At 40.9% G+C, this 16560-nt stretch overlaps 1 protein-coding gene across 3 annotated transcripts in view; it reads left to right on the top strand.

The window, feature by feature from the left end:
• Window positions 1–12942: 12942 nt before the first annotated feature.
• Window positions 12943–16560, top strand: part of LOC308499240 (CD302 antigen-like) — a 112475-nt gene continuing 108857 nt past the window's right edge. For 2 of the 3 annotated variants that reach the window (XM_081052297.1, XM_081052295.1), the window contains exon 1: window positions 12949–13150. In XM_081052297.1, the coding sequence (XP_080908423.1) occupies window positions 13033–13150 (118 nt within the window). In that variant the 5' untranslated portion in view covers window positions 12949–13032. Of the gene's footprint in view, window positions 13151–16560 lie in introns of all 3 variants that reach the window. The other variant, XM_081052294.1, reaches the window with a different exon arrangement.

Raw genomic sequence — 16560 nt, 5'->3', positions numbered from 1 at the left:
CACAAAAGGATGAGTTCAGTAACAATCTAATCAGTCATCCCAAGTGGAATCCACACCTCACCTAACATAGATAGGTGAGGAGAAGAGAAAACAAAAGGAAGCAGAATAATATAGTTGAACCCAAGGATTTGACTCTCTGGTTCTCTGGGGTAAGGGAGTCATGTCTAATATTCTTACTTTATAGGTAATGTATTCTGTCATTACAAGAACAGTGATAGAAAAATGAAAGGCAACTTCCCCAAGGGAATAAGAGAGCACAGTTGAGTGAAACAGGGCATATGCCCACACACAAAGAATATGAATTCTGTAAACTTTGTTTCTAGTCTTTTCAACTCTCTCTGAGTCTTCCTGCTCCGGGATCCTTCTGCCTCATGAATTCTTGCTAACTCGAGGTGTATGTCACACTCAGATGCCTAAAAGAAAGGATCTGATTAGTTCTATGAATCACAGTAGCCCCTGCTGAGCAACCTCTCACAGCAGCCTACAGAAGCCACAGACAACTCGGTGCAGATGCCCTCTGATGGCGGTGCTATGCCAGTGTATTTCCTCAAGGGCTTGCACTCCCAATAGCCAGCACTTGCATCGCTTTGTCAGAGGGCTGCCCTCAGGTTGCAGGAGGCCAGGTTTTTCTACAAGCACAAAGAGCAGACAGTGCTTGTGAATTTACATCCCCTTACCCCCCCAAGCCCTTCACCAATGATTTACATTGGAGTATAAATACCCCAGCTCCCTCACCTCATGGGATCGTCTACCTCTAGAGAACTGTAAGTTATCTCTATAGGGCTTTGTTTGATATTCTGTCCTTGTTTGTCTTACTTTCCTTCCCTGTCCCATGTCACCACTATTCTAGTGTTTTTCTGGGAAGACTTCCTGTCTCAAAAGTCCTGTGACAGCAAGACAAAGTCTAGATTTTATTTGCACATTCTTTTCACCACGGCACTTTTACACAAATCATCCAGGGCCTGATTCTAGGGAACCCATCTCAGAAAAGGCCATTTCATATTCTGCTAAGCCACATAGAGATTGGCAGACTTTGAGACAGGAGCCGATCCCTGATCTAATCAGCTGAGGTCAGGATTCCGGGGTCAGGTGGAATAGAGTGTCATAACCTGTGCATACCTTTTATCAGGGGCTTCAGCCACGAGCCATGACAGCCTCTCTGAGTGTGAGAAGCAGAAGCCCAGAGCCAGAGATCCCTCTTAAGACTATACTCATGTTCATTTCGGTAATGCCTGCTGGGCATACATGCGTCAAGGGATAACAAGTGAAGGCAACAATTGCAAATTATGTATGATATATTGAAGGAACTGAAGTGCTCTCTGTACCCAGTGTGAAAATGATGATGTGTCATTTGCAATCATTAAAGCAGTACATTAAAATAGGAAAGACCATGATATAAGAAACAAACCTGGGAGTATAGTATCAATAGGGAAAACACGTCTACAGATACGCATGAACACACACATGCGCACATGTAACCACGTAAAAGTTCCTGAAATCAACATTTCTCACTAAGAGCAATGTGATGTTGAGCCACATTTAAGAACCTGAACAGTATTTCCTTAGTTTTCCATTAACTCACTCACAGGGGAAGTCTGACCACCCATGGGGCAAAAAGATTACAGCTATTTACAAGGTAGCAAGGGGACATTTTTAGTTTTGGTTCTATTTTGTTTTTAATTTTTGAATTGTTAGGTATCTATCTTTCACTCTGTAAATTGCGTAGAGCAACCTGGTAGGTGATTTACAGATTAAATTATGTTACTGTAAGAATAATAAAATAGTAAAATATCCTTTGGATTCAACAACTACTTACCTAACTCTCACACAGATGTCACAATACAATAGTGATGCTATATTTTTTTTAAAAAAAAGCCATACAATGAATCAAGTCACTAAACATATAAAGCACCTTTGAAGAAAATGAGAAGAGAAAGGACCATAAATATTCTGCTCCAATTTGTTTGTGGTTATTTACCATAGCACAGTGGTCCAAACTCTACCCACAAAAGGGGGTGGGGTGGGTGGACAGTGTCCTTCATGGAACAAGCACAAATTTTTATTCTTGTATATCGTCCCTTGTAGCCTGACAGGAACCTTTTCTTTGCATTACAAGGAATTGTGCCAGAGAGTAGGGAATAAAGACCATTAAGACCATGGTGCCTGCTCCCGAGGGGATGAGTGTACGGGTAATTATAATACAAGGGAAACCTGTCAAGCATTCTCCCTCTAGCTGATGAAATCAGAGTTGGCTTCAGGGATGAGGTCTATTTGAACTAGACTTCAGAGAACAATATGATTTCCAAAAGAAGAGGCAGAGAACAGGAGGCTGCAAGGACTTACTCGTATTTCTTTTTTTTTTTTTTAATTAATTTTATTGGGGTGACAATTGTTAGTAAATTTACATAGATTTCAGGTGTACAATTCTGTATTACATCGTCTATAAATCCCATTGTGTGTTCACCACCCAGAGTCAGTTCTCCTTCAATCACCATATATTTGATCCCCTTTACCCTCATCACCAACCCCCCACCCCCTTACCGTCTGGTAACCACTAAATTATTGTCTGTGTCTATGAGTTTTTGTTTCTCATTTGTTTGTCTTGTTCTTTTTGGTTTATATACCACATATCAGTGAAATCATAGGGTTCTCTGCTTTTTCTGTCTGACTTATTTCACTTAGCATTATTCTCTCGAGATCCATCCTTACTCGTATTTCTGTGACTACCGTTTTCACACTACCATGGATTAAAGTCTCCCCAGTAAGTCTCACTTCTTTCTCCTTCAGAGTTTCTCATTCATGTCTTTAAGAAGAAAAGCAAGAAGCCCAACTGGGTCTTTTTCTTACAGAAGGAAATAATTATTCATTTCTAAAAAGTCTCTCAGGTTTATCTTATCTCTATTACCAGTTCTACCACCAAAATTCAGACTTGCATTATGTTCCCCTAGACCTTTGCAAGAGTCCCGATCGATTTCTCGACCGATTTCTCTTGTCTCCAATCAAATAGCTACCACTTTCAGACCAATATTCTCAAAACAACGCTCTGGTCATGCCAGCCTTTCTACTTAAAAACCTTTAGTGGAATCCAAACTGCCAAATCAGGTACATCTTTATATATCTTTATCTTTATATATCACATATCTTTATATATCTTTATATATCTTTAGTCTCCTCCTATCTGGGACAATTTCTCAGTAATTTCCTATCTTTCATGACCTTGACACTTTTGAAGAGTAATAGTTAAGTATTTTATAGAATATCCCTCAACATGGGTTTTTCTGATGTTTTTTCACGATTAGACTAAAGTTACGGATTTTGAGAAAAAAAAATCACAGAACTGATGAGCCCTATTCATTGTATCATACAGGGGGTACATGATATCAACATGCCTTATTACTGGTGATGTTTAATTATATAGGTTTTTTCTATTCTGTGATAATTCATTAAGTTGTACACTAAATCACTGGAGATATATATTGTATTTGGAGATATATATTGTATATTTGGATATATATGTATAGTCTTGAAGTATAACTATGTATAATTATATACTCGTATATGTGTTATATCACATACATGCATTATATATATATTATATAACCCAACACATATGAGCACTTTAAATGTTTTTAAAGCTTAAAAAAGGTAAAGCACATTTTATCAAATGTATAAAGAAATTTTGGCATATTCATACAATGGGACATATACAGCAATGAAAATGAAGAAAAGCACAGCTACACACGACATGAACAGATTTTACAAATATTGAACAAATATTGAACAAATGTTGAACAAAATAAATCAGACGTATACTACAGAATACGTAGATCCTGAATCCATGTATTTATCCGTGTACATGTAGTTCAAACACAAGCAACACTAACGGGTCTATTTGTAAAAGGATCAACTATAAAGAACAGCAAGAACATTAATACCCTAAAAGAGGGAGGGGTGTGTGATAAAAAAGGGAAACAGAGAGGGCTTCTGGAGTTCTGGAAATGTCATACGTATTTTCACCTAGGTGGTGTTTCCATGGATATTCATTTTGTAATTTAAGTATACTACACATTCATGCTTCATGTAATTTTTCATATATGTTAGATTTCAAAATAAAAAATAATAAGACATTTTTGCTATCAATGATATGGCATTATTTCTGGGAAGAAGACACATAGATCTGGAAAATTATTGAAATGATATGAAACATATGATCAAATACTACAGATAAGAGGTATTAGTATAGAAGGTCACAGAGGATAAGCTTTGAAGAGTTAAAATATCCACAGAAGAGAACGAATAGTCCAGGTTGGAGGAACAACATAAACCAAACTCAGATATTCAAATTTCCAGGGTTTGGTATGAGAAAGTAATGAATGATGAGGTCGAACAGGTTATATTGGATCAGATTATTGAGAACACTCTATTTGATAACCCATGTTGAGGGATATTCTATAAAGTACTTGACCATCACTCTTCAAAAGTGTCAAGGTCATGACACCTGTGTTAATGAAAGATATTAAATATTAATAGCTATATTTATTGGTAGCTTATTCTGTGCTAGGCAATTTAAAGCTTACAATAAACTTAAGTGTTGTTATCTATTCTTTTTTCAAATGAGGTAACTGAGGCTCAAATTAAGTATCTTGCCTAAGAACATGGCTAGAAAGTGGTGGGGTGAAGACTCAAATCCATATGACTGATCTGTGATGGAAATAAAGACCAACCTATCAGGAATGAGTATCCTACTACCCTAGGAAATACTATTTCCTACAAGGAAGCAAAGATCTTTAGAGAAATGGCTGATTCCAGGTCTGGAACAAGAAATGTACTGATTGAGGCTGAAACATCTTGTCATTCCAAACCACAAGGAAATGATGAAAGATTCCTATGGCCATGTCTCCCGTGGCCAAAATGAAGCATCAATAAATGTAACTGCAAAGGATTGAAACAGATTAACTATAACTAAATGATAATAAAATATAAAAATCTCATTAGTCCTGTTTGGAGGATGCCAGGGAACCACCTCATTTTCAAAACTGTTAAGTGAAGGGAAAGAATCAAGTGTTTTCCTACCTCTCCTATATAATCTGTAGCTGTGGGTAACCAAATAGTTGATAAGGGAAAATTTCTCTTGAAAGAAGCATCCAACTAGAAATGAAAAATAAAAGATAGAATTCGAATACCTCCATTTTCTAATTCTTAATAAACTAAAGGATCCAGGTAATGATCGCCAATGCCTGATAACATCATCAAACTATGAGAAAAATTATGATATTACCTGCCTCCTGACAGGAAAGCACAACACATATGAAATAGTACTGTCAAGAATAAATTGAATTTGAATCTCATAAAGACTACTCCTAATTTATAGGAAATATGAGAGATAATGGTACATGTTAAACAACACAACAGTGATGCAATAATCAAAATCCAAACTGAGAAATTCTGCAAACAAGCCGACTTTGTTTCACACAATTACAAGGAAAAAAGAATAGAAAGACAGTGTGCCTAGAGATTAAAAGATATTTAAGAAAAATATCAACCATTGTCCATGTAAAAAACATTTGAATTCTAATTTAAACACACTGTAAAAACAAAACAAAAACATTTATAATTTTAGGTATGTGTACACCAATCAGACATTTAACAGTATTAAAAATTACTGTCAATATTTTTAGGTGAGATAACATATTGTGGTTATGTCTTTTATTAAAACTTATGTTTTAGAAATGCATACTGACATATTTACAGATGAAATATTTGATGTCTGAGATTTGTGTCAAAATAATCTGTGAGGAGTAGAGAGTGGGTAAAGACAAAACAAGACTGGTCGTGTATTAATAACCATTGAAAGAGAGCAATGGGAACAGGAAGCTCATTACACTATTATCTCTACTTTAAATGTAGTATTTATATTCTATAGTAAAAATTAAAAATTAAAAAAAATGTTTAAAACAGGCTCAGAGTGTTTCTTCCTCTCATGGAGAGGGAGAGATGAAAAATACCAGAGAGGAAGAAATATGGATTCCTGGGAGCACAGTTATGTTAAAAAAATTAAAAAATAAAAAAATAAAGTCCTGGCTGAGAAAAAGATAAGTTTATGGAGAAAAAAACAGAGACATGGTGAACTCACAAAGTCAGAGGCACATTCCTTTCCCTGGAGGAAGACCCTGGGAGGTGGATTAAAAGGTTTGGACCACCTGCTTTATGGAGATATTAGTGAGTTGACAAAAGGCAAATAAATTATGGAATTTGTAAATACAGTAATGTCATAGTTTAATACCTCTCAGTATTAAAATTTCTTCATAAGATTCTCACTATTACATTTCATAAATATTTCTAAAAATCAGTAAGCCAGCATTCTTAACTTCATCCATAAATAACAGGTTAGGTGGCCCTAAACTTTGTCCTTGGGTTACAAGTTAGCTTTGATAGAGGGTCATATCACACTCTAATTTAGAAAGCTGGAAAACCTGGCCTTCTCTATCTTTTGCTAAAGTCGGAAAAATAATTGTTCTAGAATGTAAACGTAGTCAGTTTCCCTAAGGAGCAAGGACTCCTGGGCTTTGGTTATTTATCATTTGAACTGTTGTTTTCTTGGAACAGATTTTGGCTATGGATTTTGTTAATCTGAGAAAGGAATCTCCAATTACATGAGTCAAGAGCAAACACATCACCCCAGTTCTTGTCTCTTTGCCAAAACAAGGTGAATACATGACTCTACCAAAGTCAAAACTTACCCTTTGATCACATTCCCCACAATTGGAAAATCATCTGTACCACTAATGTGATTTCCTTATTCTTCAAAGTATGCACCTTTGATGAAAATGATCCATAGAGAATTCCCACCATGCTTGAGATATTGCAATCCTACCCAAAATACATTAACGATCTTTGCAACATACTCCTACCAACTACACAACTCTTACTAATGCCACATCTCCTTAATCTGTGATCCATGCTTGCATCATCACCTCACACCCAAATTTCTCCTCTGCCCCATGTCAGAAGCACATAACTAGCCCTAAGGTGCTCTCATTAGTGTTTCAGGACTCTTGCCATGAATCTCAAAGGTATACATCTTCCCTTTCTAGTGCTTTTCATAGCCACCTTGGTCACTGAAACTTCTGAGCCTCAGTTTCCTCATCTATAAGATGAAAAAGCAGATAATGGACTCCACAGTTCACTGGTGTTTGTATATGAGGTGTAGCTGAGTAAATGAGTAAGTCAACCACCTTGGCTCCTTGTCCAGTCGCTGTGCCAATGTTCTGTAGACATCCTAGTGGAACATTTCCTCATCTGAGAATTCTATGAAGGAAGTTCAGTTTAACAAGATGAGCTGTTTAATTTTGTTTTGTTGTTGTTGTTTAAGTGGATGAATTACAACCTTATATTTGTCCTTTGGGGTCTATGTCCATGTCTATAGTCCTCATGAGTTTAGTTAAGAGTAATAAATAGAGACCTTTATTATCATGGTACAGTGGGAATTGTTTAAAATTTATTCTTAGACCAAGCCTTTGCCTGGGTCTCCTGGGTCCTCCTTACTACACCTGGGACCATCCATGGACATCGTCAAAACTGCAGTTTAAATGCATCTCACACTGGCTCTCCTTATGCCACAACTCCTTGTGCCATTGAATATACACCATTTAGAGTTCTTCTTGTTCACATCTTACTCAATTTTGGATACTGTCTCAATTTTTTCGTATGTTGAGTCAGTATCATTGAGATCCAGTAAAGAGAACAAAACCCATTCTAGATAGTTCAATAGAAGAAATGTAATATAGGGAAATAACAATTAATAATTACAGAGGTGTTATAAGAGCTAAAAAAATACATGCCAATGAGACTATGCAGAATGCAACAACTTCAAGAAGCTACTACTGTGCATGGGGCTTGAGGGACAGAGAAGAGATGGTGTTATCTGAATAGAAGCCAGGGCTAGCCTGTGTGAGTGAGAACCTTGGAGAAGAAACCATCCAAGAGGAGCTGGAAACACGACAGGGGTTACCTGGTGGGAATTGGACCACAAAGGTGAGGCTTCCAGGCATGAGCTGGAACCACAGAAGAGACATAGCCACTGCTTGACATACTCCCAAAGGAGAGAGGAGAGAAACACCTTGGGTTCTCCCCTTCCCAAAATTCCATCTCCTGCCAGAAACTCCCATTGGCTGAATCTAACCAGAAGACAGTAGGTGAGGGAGCCTGAGAAATGCAGAGTAGCCCCTTGGGATTCAAAGCAAAGAGGACCAGGAATGGCTGTAAGAGAAAACAGATAAAGAACCTGTATAAGAATTGGAAAAAGAAATACAAATAACCAATAAACATAGAAAGATGTGTTCAACCTCATTAGCAATCAGGGAAATACAACTTTAAACCAAGATACCATTTTACCCCCCACCAAAACCAAGATACCATTTTACCCCCAACACTTAAAATGCTAAGTGTTGATGAAAATATTCAGCAACGGGAACACTCGTCTACACCATTGGGAGTGCAAATTGGAACACACATTGGCACTGTCTAATAGTGATGATGTTGATCATACCTTATGCTCCAGGAATTCCACTTCCAAGAATACACACTCAGGAATATCTAGCAATGTGCACCGGGAGACATGAACAAAAATGGTCACAGAATCATTTCTAAGGAAACTACCCAGCTGGAACCTACGCATTGTCCACCAACAAGAGAATGGATAAAGTGTGCTTTATTCTTATAATGGAATAACACATAAAAACGGAATGAACTTCAGCTACACACAACACAAATGAATGTCACAGGCATAACTTTGAACAAAAAAATGGCAAAAAAAAAACAACTTGAAATTATTCTACTTACATGAAATTACAAATATGCAAAGTTACATAGGTATTTAAGAAGTGAATCACATATGGGAAAACTGTAAAGAAAGGAATGATAAACCATTCAGAATGGTTACTTCTGTGTGGGAGTAAGACGGCTATGACCAGGAAGGGGCCCACCAGCATAGCTATTCTATTTTCAACATGATGTATTTTATCATTAAAAACATGACTTTAGAGGTCCTAAAAGCTCATGTTGTTTCTCCCTAATTGTAATTGAGAATAAAATAATAGTAACATTCTCACACATTCATGCAAATTCTTTAAGTGAGCTTTCCATCCTGGTATCGTCACTTATGCTATTGACTTTGGCCAAATTATCTTTCTTGTCTGTGTGGTCCCAGTTTCCACATTTGTAAAATGAGGATAACAGTAGTACCTTTGCAGGATGCTTGTCACATGGCAAAGCACATGGAAAATGCTCCACACAATGGTCTCAATGTCCCAGTGGATGTCACAGCACAGCACAGTGAATGGCAGATGTCTGCTATTTTGCTCACACCATTGCCTCAGCTTGGAGTGTCCTCCTCATTGCCACTATCTACTGCATGTCCTCATCCAAGGACATTCGTCCCAGTGCCTAAACCCTCCCTCCCACCCTAGCTGATTTTTCCCTCTTTTAAATCCCTAGACCTCCTGTTGCCTGTACCATTTATGAGGTACTTATCATGTATTTATTCATTAATTTGTCCAGCAAATCATGGGCCAGGTACTGGGAACAAAGAAGTGACTAAAACAGACAATCGCCACATTCATGGGCCCTGCAGCCAGGGGAAGGAGATAGACATTCAGCAAATGAGCAAGCAAGCACACCAATTAATCCAGCTCCGCTAAATGCTATTAAGATAAATTATGGGATGCATTGAGAACCTGTCACAGAGGAAGCTTACCAAGGCTTCACAGTCAAGAAAGATTTATTTGAGGAAGTGATATTCAAGGTGAAATTTGAAGGATACACTGCTTGCTATTGTTACCATAGACAATAAATATTTATTGAGGACCTACAACCTAGATGGAGAATCAGTGCGCAAGAACCTACAGAAAAAATAGCAGCAGGAGGTAGCACATGTTAAATATGAAGAGACTAGAATGTACAATATTATACAGATGTTTGAAATCCCCAAGGGCTAGAGCCCTTCTTAAAAACATTTTATAAAAAACATGAGATTTGAGCAGAGCCTTCAGTGGAAAGGTGGAACTCAGACAAAAGAGGGGAGAAAGGCATTCCAGGAATGGCATTGGGGAAAATACAAATATATGGGCAGAGCTACGAAAAGGCAAGGTAGATTTAGATAGGTTGCTTGAACCAAGGAGTGACATAGAAAGGCAATTAAAGATAAAGGGTCAGATCATAATGGAGCTGGCTTTCTCCTAGATGGAGTTTTCTTTTTGTATCATGGGTGTCTTCTCCTCACTGGAAAAAAATAAGTGCACTCACAAAGCTGCATACAATTTCAGGTGTTCAGATTCCCCTAAACTCTTGGTTAAGAATCACGTTTATAAGTAAGTAGCACTGAAAGGATTTGGGTAGTAGGACAGTATCGTGCTCCAAACAGTGTTTAGAAGGGTCTATGTGCTGGAGAGGATAACAACGGCTGGCAATGAGGTCAATTGAGAAACTATCGCATATAATGCAAACAGGAGCTCATATGGCCCTACGCTAATGCAGGGGCTCTAAAATTCATTAGGTAATGTGTGTTGAGAGCTTACTCTGGGACAAGCCTGGGGCTCCACGTTAGGGACCTGATAATGAATAAGATGACGGTGCTGCCTTCAAGGTGCTCCTGGCTGGGCAGGATCAGAAAGGCAGCAGCCACAGGTGCGGAGGATCAGAGCAGTAGCAAGGTGTCTGACTCAGAACTTTCCACTGCCCATTCCCTAGAGAATCAAGTCAACTCACCTTTCTGCTGTCATTTCTGCTTCGGCCCCCACCACAACTAATTTCAACACCCCCACACACATGCACCCTGCAGAGCAGCCACACTGGACGCTTGACTGTCTTCTGACCCTGTTTTGTATTTTCCCGCCCCCATTCAGTCAGTATTTCTCTCCCACCAGCTGTGCCTGGTCAAACTCCTATGCATTATGCGTTCTTCCAGACATAGTTGAGGCACTTTCTTCCTTGAAGCTTTGTAGAGTCTCCCCATTCATTCTTCCCTGAGTTACTCTATGTGTGCCTCAGTCTCCCTGAGTACTCAGTAAACTTGAGAGCGCAGGGGTGTTGCCTTTTGCTCTAGCACTGGAAGGTGTCCAGTTCCTGTGATGGCAACTGCTTTTTGTAAATACCTAACTGAAAGGTGGGAGTCTGGAGGGAAACAGAGCCAAGGTAGATTCGGAGCCATCAGCAAACCTTGGCAGTTGGAAGCAGGAAAGGCAACCTAGATGGTCACCTCCTCATGGAAGAATTCCCTCTTGGGGGGCAGGGATGTGGGCCATCTGAGGTACACACCACCTGCTCAATAAACACGGGTTTAAAAATGTAGAACCCCTAAAGAACAGAACAAAAGAACAAACAAAACAGAAATAGACTCACAGATACGGAGAACAAACTGATGGTTGCTAGAAGGAAGGGAGGTTGGGAAGATGGGAGACAAAGGTGAAGGAATTAGGAAGTACAAATTGATATCACAAAATAGTCACAGGATGTGAAATACAGTATGCAGAATATAGTAAAAACTGTGTAGGGTCACAGATTGGTCCTAGACTTACCAGGGGGATCACCTCTTAAATTATATAAATGCCTATCCACTATGCTGTACACCTAAAACTAATATAAAATAATATTGAATGTCAACTATCATATATTATATATATATACATATATGCATATGTATATATATGTATATATCGTGTTTCCCTGAAAATAAGACCTAGCCGGACAATCAGTTCTAATGCGTCTATTGGAGCAAAAATTAATATAAGACCTAGTGTTATATTATATTATATTGTAATATATAAGACCCAATCTTATAGTAAAATAAGACCGGGTTTTATATTAATTTTTGCTGCAAAAGATGTATTAGAGCTGATTGTCCAGCTAGGTCTTATTTTCGGAGAAAAACAGTGTGTGTGTGTGTGTGTGTCTGTGTGTATACACATATATGGTCACAAGACGTTAAGTACAGCATAGGTAATATAGTTAATGGCACTGTAATAGATATCTACGTACAGTGTCAGAGGGGTAGTAGACTTGTTGGGGTTATCACTATGTGAGGTGTGCAAATGTCTAATCATTATGTTGTTTTGTACACCTGAAACTAACATTAAACAAATAAAATTTTAAAAGGCAAAGAGCTATAGATATATGACCTTCATATCCAGGCACGTGAGGTCACCCTATTTATAACGATAGTAATTCCCACAGGGAGAGGATAAATTCTACTCTCACAATTGTCTGTTTGGGGTGCAGACTTCCACATTTGTACTGGATTATTATTAGTTATTATCACTTTTAAATTATTTTTTTAAAAAGAGGTTACTTGCAAAGGTCAATGGTTATAAAGCCAAAATCATCCTTGGAAATATTGCAGGGCCTCTCGAATAGCTCTTGCTTTTAATTCTTTAACAACTTGCAGGTCCAACTACAGCGTGCGTCACCACACCTTTGTTCGAACTATGACAATGCTGGCGACATTGCTAAGGACGACTGCATTCTTTGGTTTGACCGCAGCCACATCACGACGGGGGCACATCCCCCCCACGGAGGCACGAAAGGATATGGGTGCCTCTCCCATCCAGCCGTGCACTCGTCCCTGACTCGGGTGCGTGAGGCTGAGGACAAGGTCCTAAACTGACCGAACCCACCCACCAGGGCGGTCCCTGCAAGTGCCGCGTCTCCTCGACTTTCCTGCTGACGTGGGGTCCCGCGCCCTCACTGCCGGCGTTCGGTGCCGGGCACTGCTTCCCAGCTGCGCGCGAACTTCCCGCCTCCCCGCAGGTCCCGCGGGGCCAAGGTGCTCAGAGGTCCTGGCTAGGACGTCATCGTCCCGCCTCCGAGCCCCGCCCCGCCCCGCCCCCCCTCCCTGCCCGGAGTCAAGCCTTGCTAATCTGGTTGGCCGAGGACGGCGGGGGCGGGCCCGGGGCGCCCCGGGAGCCTAAGGGCAAAGGCGCAGTAGGGCAGTCTGGGCGCAGCGGGAGGGTTGGATGCCCCCGGCGCCCGAGGACCAGGATGGACCACCGGGGCCGGCTCGGGATGAGGACGCCATGGGCTGCCCCTCGCCGCGCGGCGGAGCTCCTGGTGCTGCTCCTCGCGTGCCCAGGACTGGCGGAGGCCGCTGGCCGCGCAGGTAACTGCGGGAGCGCCCACCCGCCGGCAGACCGAAGGCCTCCACGCGGCCAGGGTTGCCGACTGCCCCAGGTTCGGGTTGAGGCTGCGGTCCGGGCTCACGTCCTCTCTGCTTTGCTCCGGGGCCTGAGGCCGGACTAGCGAGCCGAACGCGAGGTCTGGGTGAAGGTGCTCCACGCCCCTGGTGGCCGGGGAAGGCTGGTTGAGGCGTGGCAGGGCGGGACCATCCTGGTGCTGAAGGCGAGGAGTCCACGGTACGGAGACGCACCGAGTCTTTTCTGGGCGGGTCCCGCCCCTTCCTCATCCTCTCTCCTCCAACTGGCTTCCCTGGAGTATAGGGCTGAGTCCCTACGCCCCGTCCCGTCCGTCTCGCTTCGCCTGCGCCCCGGTTCACTTTGGCCACTCATTGTCTAGAGGCGTTTTCTACCCTCCGCGCCAAGGATGAGTAATGATTCTCCATCTTCACTGTGCCCACGGATGCACGAGAAAAAGGAAGTCAGGTTAAGCCATGTGTCCTAAAGGGACCATGACCCTGACTCTGTTAATGATGCTCTCCCCTAAAGCCTCGCGCAGCAAACCTTTCTTCTAATTGGCTTATCAGCTGCAAGTGAGCCCCGTGAGACCGACGGTCCCACGAAGGATGGCAGATAGTTTGCCGGGACGTTTCCTGCCGCTTACTGCGGAAGTAGGGCAGGAACCGATGCTTTTAGTGGATGCTCTGGGTAGTGCCAACCCCACCATTCCCCCCTGGCACCGACCGGAGTTCACCGACCATTTCGCTTTTACTTTCTCTTTTTGCCTTGGCAAAATGTGTGCTGGAGACTTTGTTTCTTAGTCGTGCTGCATAATGGACAATGTGTAATCAGTGGGCCGTCCCCACCCACCACTTGTTACCTTTTCTGGTTGAGGAAGTAAAAGGTGTTCAAGGGAGTTTTTGAAAAACTTCACATTGCTTGCCGCTCTTATTTTCTTTGCTGCTAAACTAAGAAACTGATTTAGACATTTTTTTTTTTTCAGAGAGTGATGGGAAAAGGTTTCCCAGAGTGTCGGTGGCATTACCCTAGCTCCATTCACTAAGGACCTTTTAGCGGACCCTGCTCTGATTCACACTTCATTCTTTTTTGACCCTCTGTGCTGGAAACTACCAGAAATCCTTTATTGCTGTGAGAATTCTATTCTGCCTTCCCCACAATCCAGGCAGAAAAATTTCACTGCAGCAGCTAAGTACAATCAAAATACACTAACCCTTCAATCACTAAACTCTTGGTTTCCATCTACATCTATTTTAGGCTTATCTATTTTGTCTGCCCCACAGAATTCGAGATTTTCTTCATGTTTGCAGTCTCCGCAACCCTTGGCCTTTGTCATTAACTCAAAACAAGGAACACAGGCTTAACTCCATTCTCCCTGCACTAGGTGATCACAGGTGTTTTTTTTCCTGCATCCTTTCTCACCCTTAGCAGCTGCTCTGGTTGACGTTCTCACACTCTGGTTGACGTTCTCACACTCTCAGACCAGACTTGTGGCCCTATTCAGGAAAGCACTGGAATTTTGAAACCCCAGCCATTTAGGCAGTTTGCTTGGCAGTGTGTCAGCTTCATGTTGCTGGTAATGGCATGCACCTCATCATATGTACGCAGCAGGTTTGCACAGGTGGTCTCGGCTGCTCAGATGCTAGAGGAGTACTTCTGTGTCCTTGGGGAAATGCCAGTTGCTTAGTTTACCTTTTTGCCTCCTTGGAGAGCTATCAGCTTACAGTAAACGAATCCTTCCGGGACTTCTGAGTCTCTCACCAGCCCACACCTCCCAATCTGAACTCCATGACTTTCTGACTCGTGGTAGACTGCAATGGACCCAGCTGTCACTTCAGAACCAGTTTTAGAGCTGGCAAACTCAGGATTCTGGTTCTCTCCTACTGCACCTGTATGCTGCACACAATGTAGTGACTTCACAAAATGCTTAACCGTGTGGGCTGCCAAAGTTCCCCTGAAATTAAAAATGCTGCTGTCTTCATCCTCTTGCCTTCGAATCATCTCCCTCTCCGTGTGTCTGTGGTTATGAAATGCTGATGTCCAGCTTCTCTTTGGAATGCACAAAGCTCTTTGGTTTAGGGCTTGTAAAACAGGAATTACTGAATGATCAGACACTAAGAGATAGTTTTCCTTTGATGGATGTGGAAATACTGAAAATTCATTTTCAATTTATGATAATGCTACTTAGCCATTTCCTCTCAAATACCACTAGAATGTATACATAAAATGAAGCATATAAAAAAATGCTCCCGGTACTAGGGGTGATGAGGCTTCTTTTCATAAACCTCTGCCTTTTAGACTTGTCCCAATATTGTACTTGGAGGTAAAACATTAAAATTCCATTTAGAATCAGTATAGCTGTAAAGTGAACAAGATGTCTTATTATATAAGGCTGTCAATGAAGAATCTGTTTTATAAATTGCTCTGTAATTACTTTTTCAAAGTGTAATGAATTTCTGAAGTATTTTACATACCTTTATTTAACAAATTTTTCTAAATAAGGAATTATTTTCACACTTTCTTAGTCCTTCTTCCCACTCTTCAACCTACCATCTCAATAGGGTCACAAGACTGAGGCAGACTGAACAGCTCCTCTTAAGGGTAAGGAAAGCTATGGGGAAACATCATGAAAAGACAAGACTTTCCCTAGCTTATATATATATTATGTATGAATGCTTATGTCTGTGGTTATAGACACATTATGTATGAAGGCAAATAACAAGTTTCCTTAAGTCATATCAATAATTAATGTCTAAATGACCACTCTAGGTGTCAAACATTGATATTACATATTAGGGTAAAAGACAGATTTAGAATGAGGCAAATAGCTATACTCATAGATGTTCCAATTAGGTAAGAAGCTTGGCAACCCCTCTTTCACATAAGTACTCCATGCTACACACCTCTCCTGCAGTCTTTCAGAGTTCTTACAAGCTTGTCAAGTCCATGGGTGTCCCAGAAGTAACGTGTATAATAAATGGAAAAAGGTACATAATTTTTCTCTTCCAAAGGGTATTTATGAAGCGGCACTGTCACTTAAGTGCACATGCTCAATAGATTAGAATGACCTAAAATACTGCTAGCATTAGCATGATAAAATAAAGTTGTGGGCATCTGTTCAAGGACTGTATGCAGTGAACTCAGCAAAGACCAATAAAACCTGCAAAACTAGGGAAACTGCTATCTTGTGGACATAGAGTATGCTAGTTTTGAAAGTATGTTGGATAGCTTATGTTGCACTACTTTCATCTTACATTTGGAGAGACCATGTTTCCCCGAAAACAAGACCTAGCTGGAGCATCAGCTCTAATGTGTCTTTTGGAGCAACGATTAATATAAGACTGTATGAAGACCCTGGGGAGATTAAGTGACTTCCCCG

The sequence above is a fragment of the Rhinolophus hipposideros genome, assembly GCF_964194185.1.
Source record: "Rhinolophus hipposideros genome assembly, chromosome: 6".
In the NCBI taxonomy this organism is placed as follows: domain Eukaryota; kingdom Metazoa; phylum Chordata; class Mammalia; order Chiroptera; family Rhinolophidae; genus Rhinolophus; species Rhinolophus hipposideros.
Note: the sequence above shows the minus strand (reverse complement) of the source record. Positions and strands in the feature narration are given on the sequence as shown.